The 7,697-nt window shown below is 34.7% G+C and overlaps 1 protein-coding gene across 4 annotated transcripts; it reads right to left on the bottom strand.

Moving 5' to 3' along the window:
* Positions 1–204: 204 nt before the first annotated feature.
* On the bottom strand, positions 205–7,411 carry LOC141702413 (protein PIGMENT DEFECTIVE 338, chloroplastic-like). Of its 4 annotated transcripts, XM_074506105.1 has the most exons (9): positions 7,278–7,411; positions 6,430–7,049; positions 4,296–4,370; positions 4,121–4,192; positions 3,513–3,593; positions 3,267–3,364; positions 2,079–2,204; positions 916–964; positions 205–724 (listed from the first exon to the last, which is right to left on the bottom strand). In XM_074506105.1, the coding sequence occupies exons 1-9, from the start codon at positions 7,297–7,299 to the stop codon at positions 548–550; spliced, it is 1,320 nt and encodes a 439-aa protein (XP_074362206.1). In that variant the 5' UTR covers positions 7,300–7,411; the 3' UTR covers positions 205–547. The 4 variants fall into 4 exon arrangements, with proteins under 4 accessions (XP_074362206.1, XP_074362204.1, XP_074362205.1 ...); XM_074506103.1 differs by having other exon boundaries at positions 6,430–7,391; XM_074506104.1 differs by lacking the exon at positions 3,513–3,593 and having other exon boundaries at positions 6,430–7,393.
* Between the last annotated feature and the right edge of the window lie 286 nt (positions 7,412–7,697).

The raw sequence follows: 7,697 nt of genomic DNA, 5'->3' as shown, positions 1-7,697 counted from the left end.
TGAAATTTTCGTAAATGTGGGTGAGTTATTTTTTAACAAATCATATCACTGTATAAAACTGATTAACCTGAAAATATTGCCCCATACATGAATTCTAAAAATTTCATTTGGGAAATTAAAAAGTCGATCACTGATAAACAAACATATCAATCCCTAAACTACAGTAAGCATTAAAAAGTCTATCACATTAATCGACACCAAAGAGAAAGGGCATAACATATCTCATTATATTAATCACTGACAAGTGACAAACATACATATCAATCCCTAAACTATTGTCTGAAATACCTGGTACTGCACATTTACATCTATCTTGCCACAAAATTGGGTAATCACGTCTGTATAACTACTGTCCATCAGTAATTTCTTTGCAAAAATTTAAATCTGATGGATCTTGTCTAAAATTTGGTAGCGTAATGCTCACCAAATAGTGGACTATACCTTGTCTGTGATCATTTCTGCGCACAATAGAGTCCTATTTTGAGATGGCTTCGTCGTTTCCCTCCTTTTCCAATAATGTCCTTTTATTCAATTTGGAATTCTTATGTCATTCTGGTATGTTGTCCATTTCGAATTTGAACCATTTCCAATTTGAGTATAAGTTTTCTTCATCTTCGTAAGATAAGGTGTCAGCTGGAAACTGTTTTAGCTTCCTTGCCAGTGGAACAGTGGGCATCTTTTGCCTGTACTTCTTTGCCATTGCTTCAGCCTCCGAATATACTCTCTATAAGAATAAAACAAGCCGCATATAGGGGATTCAATGATGTTATTAGGCGATAATATTTTAATGTCAGATGAAAAAGAGGCATAAATACATAGTACGGCATAGGAAAATACATGGATTTATAACATGATGCCTAACAGAGTAACAAGTACACTATAGAGATACAGGAAAGAGAAAATCAAAATAAGTACCTCTTTATCTGACATAAATAAGCCAGGCTCACTTTCAAGTTGGGCAATACTGCACAAGACAGAAACAAATGAGTTTTCAGTAGTTCCTTTAAGTGGCAGTAAGCAATCAATTTATTTATTTATTTATTTTCCCTAACAGAATTAAGACAATTACATTCTCAAAACACTATTTCAGCTTCAATTTCAAAATTAAGAGGACAAACAAAGTTCCAGTATCCATCGACCAACAGGCGTTGTAATGTCATGTGTTCCAGATGAAAGAGAAAAGATTCCATCACAAACGATAAAGAAGTCATTACGGACATAATGGACTGCATATCCATGAAGACTGAGAGAGAATATGGCTTCTTCAAGCGGGTAAAAATTATGTTTACTCTGTGGAGTTTACTAAGAGGATAGAATGAATGCAATGTTCATAGAGTAAATGGTGAAGTGTAGTCGAAACCACAGAAAATATACTTGTTACTGTTACAGATAGCTTAGGATCGATCTGCAAATAAGAAGACTCGATTAGGCTTAGCCTGTTTATCAAGGATTTATGCTGGTCAACTTGATCCTCTCTGACATATATCAACACATTTAGACTGAAAACAGTGCATGAATATAGTAATTACTGAATCAGACACTGCTTAATATTGGCCGATCCTTTAATATAAACTCCACAATCCAACACGTCAAGAAGTAAAAGCTGTTGGAAAATCTTACTTCTCACCTCTCAAATTCATAATTATACCATAAACTTCATCATATAAACAACAGAATCAAAAGAACTTTTAGCATCTATTCAATCCTGAAGCACCTTGGGACTTGCGCCAACATATTATTTTCTTATTATAAAAGGAAGTCTCTGAAACAAGACATCCTAGATTAGTATGTTATGCAAAAAAAAATCCATATAGATAAAGATACAAAGTGTATCCAACGCAACAAGCTTCTTCCTGTTTCACCAATATAAACTATATATTATGGTTACTGGTACATTAATGGAAGGCACTGCTCGCTTTTACATCTAAAGTTAGTCTCAGTGTTGCTCTTACGTTGAAGCAGACAATGGTACACTAAGCCATCTTTTCTATGTCATACTTCAGTACTGCACCATAAATCGACAAATCAAGCATGCTACTAATTAAAGATGATCAAATGGGAGATAATTCTGAGGTTACCTGAGAGAAATTTTGTCCGGGAATGTTGACTTCACAACCAAAACTTTGACCTTCTCATCAACTGCTAACAAGTCACTCACAGAAGCAACTCGTTCTCGACTGATGCTTGATATATGCAATAACCCGCTGAATATAGCATATATAACACAAGTAATTATTGACAGTTTGAAGGCACTACATGCATAACAAATGCAGAAGGAAATCTCAGTTTCTGTCTTCAAGGATTTTGCATAATCTTATAGCTCCGATCATCTTAAGGGTGTTTTGTTCTGAGGTTACAGTACTTGTGGGATCTGAAAAACTGACCCTAAAATACCTATTGTACAACTTTTTTGCATCTTGAAGGTTCTACAATATAAAGATAAAACTGGTAAATGAAATATTTTCCAAGTCGCTACCACTTTTCATGATTATGGAATTGATTGTGGCATATATTTTGCTACAAAGATAGGAAATGAGCTGTACACGTACAGGATCCTAATTGATGCTAACAAGCATGTAGCCAGTGCGAAGTGGTTAACCCCCCACCCCACCTCTAGCAAAAGGTGTGCTTACTATTGTTTTGATAAGTTACAGTGAGCTGTTATAGAAGAATGAATGGTTTCTTGAGTGTCACCAAATGGTTGATTAAATCTACATTAATGGCATGGAGGAAACTAGATTGGCTTTACATTATCCTTCAAAATTATATTTTATAAACATGATTACTTAAATATCCTATTCAGAATAGTACGTGCAATTTCATTGATTAATAAGATATCATATGATATATTTTGAGTAACTTATGGAAGTGTAATTTAAGACACTCCACAGCAACCTCGTTATTATATAATTAAAATTATCGGACAGTCTATTCTTTGTTTTTAATTCGTTCTTTTCACTTTTTACTTTGTAAAATAATAGCTTAAACATAAAGATTGATAACACGTAAAGGGGCCCAATTCTCTGCGGAGCATGCTTGGTAAATAAAATCAATCATGTCCTACACTGGTCTAAGTCCAGGTCTGTAAAGAAGACATATCAATTGTTGTGGGCCAACAGTGTGCAAGTGCCTGTAACTTTCAAGACAAGGACCAAGTTATCAACAAACTCACAAAAATATTAAAGTGTACAACAAATTGCATGTTAATAGAAGTGGTAATCTAGAATAAGTTTGTAACCTGAAAGTGAGTATTAAAATCACCCCACCTTCTATTAGTCTGGCCTATCCTTATTTGAGCACCATATGGGAAAATCTTATTCACTGTCCCTTCTAGAAGTGTTCCCTCTTGAAGATGCAACATTGTCTGCAAATTGCAAAACGTTCATGGGACAGAAATGGCAGGATGTATGCTGAAGAAAAGCCAAGAAAACATAGAGATAAACAATATAAACAGAAATTAAATAACAGAACAAGAAGTTGCATGCAATTCCAAGTGTGAAATGCAAACCAACCCATGCTTCCTTCTCGCTAATAATAAGGTCATTGGTAGCTTCATTTGTCCTAGTAACTATCACATGTATCTTATGTCCCACCTACACCAGCCGAAAAAGTTATTAACAGAATACAAGTAAACATTTGTAAGCAAATTGATCTAAAATACAAGACCTAAAAAGACATGCTTAGTTACTTCACAAAAATTATTGAAACATCAACCAAGCCATGCCTTAACTAGCCAATACACATGCTCATCTGGGTGCGTTGGTGTTCAGAAATATACAAATTACTTAGAGTTGTGTAGCTTGCTGTCCTCATAATTATCCCTTAACTACAGTAGGATTTATATATGTTGAAGTTAGACCATAAGCTCCTTATTTATAGAATTGAACTGCAAAACCTAAAAAAAAACTATGTCTCAAAACAGAACTACAGAATCAATAAAACATAATCAAGTCCATGAGGATTCATTGATAGCATAGTGGCAAGGCTCATTCCCTCCTTTCCCCATGACCAATGGTCATGATATGTATCCTATCAGTAACATGCACATGTGTAATATACATCACCCAGAATATGCAATACTAGATTAAGAAACAAAAATCTAAAAGGAATTTTCACTTACATTATCTTTAAGCTGAGTGAAATTGTTTGTCCTATTTACCAGCTCTGTTTTAGGAAGAAAGGCACGTAAACCCTGCAAAACCAACTTAAATATTGTGGGAACAATGCATATGTGTACACCTGGGATATGCTGAAAAAAACGTAAGAAAAGATGTGTAGTATAATATAGAACAAACCTCGATTCTTGTAAGCAGACCACCAGTATTCCACTCTGTAATTTTAACCTCTATAGGCTCATTTAGCTGCTTAATCTGCATATTAATATATATATACGTATATTATAAATTAGTTTACACAAGACATAGCATGATACAGAAAAATTTAATTTAATCGCGTCTTAATAGCATGAAAAATAGAAAGTCGTAAAATATTTTATTAAAACACTATGCAAGCTCATTGAGCTTTTTAAGCTGCACATGCAGTAAATATTCCATCAGTTTTTTCTGCTCAACAGGGATAATAAACCAACAATAAAAATAATCTAAGTTAACTTACACATGTCAATAATCCACAGCACACAAAATAAGCGAAGGAAAAGGGTTATTAGATTAGGCAATTCCACATCCCAATGATGGTAGATACTTAGCACAAAGGACCCAACACTTAATACAAATTTCAAGAGAAGACAAATAGCATTTATAGCCCATTTAAGTTAATTTAAGTGAACCCCAAACAGTCACTATGTTTGTTATTGTGGACGAAGATACTTGAAAATGAGCTTACATTGAATGAGTTAACTAAAAAACACTACGAACTCGTAAGGTTGGAAAAGAAGACCAAAGTTGGTTGAGAATAGAAAGTTATGGAATGTGCAAATGGGAGACAAGAGAGCATTATTGACACTCTTACATCTCAACTTCGACGCCTTGCACAAGGCGAATGCGAAATTAATCAAAGGGGATGAAATTGCAAAGGAAATTGAGCATGTTGAAGAAAAAAATATGGAAGATCCAATTGAATTGAGGAGGTTGAACAAGTTGAGGATGTAGAGGCTGTTAAAAACGATCAGGTAAACGAAACCAAGTCACAATCTAATTGCTTTCAAATCGTTGAGGAATGTAAAGTGGTTGCTCATGTTATCGAGGTGATCATGTCAAGTTTGTTATAATATAGTTTGTCATTCCAGAATACTCGCTTGCACCTCCATCACTTGCAAGCCAGTTCTCGGAGTTCTTTGCATATCATCTGTATCTATAAGAATTGCAATATATTTTCTTCATTCGTGTACAGTTTTACACTATTACATGATTTTTGTCTTTTATAAAACTCGTGATTGAGTTTTCTCTAACAAGGGGCGAATGATGGGGAAGGGAAATTATGGATTCTTATACAAATTATTTATTAGTTTATATACATTTGTGTAGAGAAAAATAATATATATATATGTTCATATGTGGGGCTAGAAGTTTAACAAATATTAGTTTATTTACACTAAAGCACAATTTTTACGGGCCTTGGTTCATTAAATTATATTTAGGGTTTATATTCCCTGTATAAGTCATGTAATGCCACATATAATTATTAGACTTAATTCTTGAGATATTTTATAATGAATTGATGCTCTTTAGTCTTTTCTCCATTCCGTGGTTGAAAAACCTTGGGGTAGTACCATAGTGGGTTTTCTGCAGTTAATCAGCCCAGGTTTATCTTTTATATTGTTTTAGTTACATAAATCATTATTCTTACGTGTTATCCTCCATCAACTTCTCGTTGTAATTGTTAAGAACTTATCCCTCCAAAGGTCTTATGGATCATTTATGCTCTAAATCTATTAATCACCGTGGCCAATCATGAAACATAAAAAAATGAGAAGAGATTAAACCAATGAAGCAAACAATATTACAGAAAATAATCTTGTAATAGTTTAAATAACAGCAAGATATTCTGACAAGTTGGACACTTGGATACCAGAAAAAAATGCTATGCAGTGCACACAACATTATTTGAGGACACACTACTACATACATGTCACTCACAGCTCGAGTGAGGATTTGAAGTCCAAATTCCGAAAGAATGACTGATATGCTAATGTTGATAGTTTCGAGACTTTTTCACACATTAAGCTTATACGGGAAACTGCAAAGCTATTTCTGCATTTCTAAACTATTACACCATGTAGAATACTTAACAGCCTGTCAACTTTTAGCACGAATATTTTACCTCAATCATCTTTTTCTTAACCCGAAACATGTTTCACACACAATCCATTACATTAAAATTTAAATAAGAATGAAGCTCCTACATTACATAGTTTGTCTGAGAAAGGCAATATGTATCACTGAATTCATGAACTCAAAGAAAGAGAAGAACCTGCCTCACGCGATGCCAGGCGAGACGAGTAAACAGCCGTCTGGTAGAGAGCAACGGCCTACCACTAAGCGTTCTTCCCAGGACCTCGGCAAACAAAATAGTTCCAGGTTCCACAACAGGCCTTCCTGGAGCTGACTCACCACTCATGGCCTCATCATTTTTCACAACCCCGGTCTTCCCTTGAACCATAAATTCCTCAGAATCCTTGTTAGTATCACATAACAAGTATTCCATGTCCTTGTAATACAAAGGAAGCACTTCCTTTTTAAGAATTGTACCCAATAAATCAGCCCCAATATTAACATCAAGCTTATGCTCATTACCCGAAACCACAACACCTACGACAAAATCACCCGCCTTAGGCTCATAATACTCAACCAAAACCTTCTCCACTTCCTCCTCTTCAAAATCACTCTCTTCTGAATCATAAACTTTCTCACCCAATTCCCTAGGCTTAAAGAACTTCAAGAAAGGCTCTAAAACCTCCTCTTCATCCAATTTACGCAACTCGGGTACCTCAACTTCATCAACAGCCCCATTACTAACATTCTTCACAAAAGGCTTATCTAACAACTCAAGCTCCTCAACCTCCTCAACAATCTCATTTCTACACTCTTCACCTAAATGGGTGGCTGATAATTCAGTAAAGATTTCATCTTTTGAACTAAAAGAAACATGGGTACTTCTCAAAATAGAAAAATTCTCACTAAAAATCAATTTTCTGCAATGCTTATTTACTAAACTATAATTTCTTAAATTCTTAGTTTTAGCAAATAGGCATAAAGAAAAGCTTGAATTAACTTTGTTCTGGGTTAAATTAAAGATATTGTGGGACAGTAAAGACTTACAGGGAAGAAGGTAGGGTGACATTGTATCCTCACCTTACTTTGCTCATACAGGAGCTTGATGTCAATGTATTACAAAGATATGTTGCTGGGCCTTTTTAATTATTCTGTTTGGGCTCTGAAGATGGAATCTAAGTGCATGACTTGCAAACTATTGGGTTGGGGCCATGGAGTACCAGAATAAAGGAATACGACACTTTAACACGGGGCAGCAAAATCACACATGCCCCGAAATTTCACACACCCAACATGTAAAAGTACAAATTAGGGTCGAAATTTTTGAATTTTGGGTTGGGTTCGAGTTAGGTAAAATTTATTAAAAAAATTCGGGTCATTTTCGGATTGACCCGAAATACCCGAACCCGACCTGTTTATTTAAATAACATACACATATATTATTTATAAATATGTTTGGTTATATTT

This window comes from Apium graveolens, unplaced genomic scaffold (assembly GCF_009905375.1).
Source record: "Apium graveolens cultivar Ventura unplaced genomic scaffold, ASM990537v1 ctg5030, whole genome shotgun sequence".
NCBI classification, from domain to species: Eukaryota; Viridiplantae; Streptophyta; class Magnoliopsida; order Apiales; family Apiaceae; genus Apium; species Apium graveolens.
Note: the sequence above shows the minus strand (reverse complement) of the source record. Positions and strands in the feature narration are given on the sequence as shown.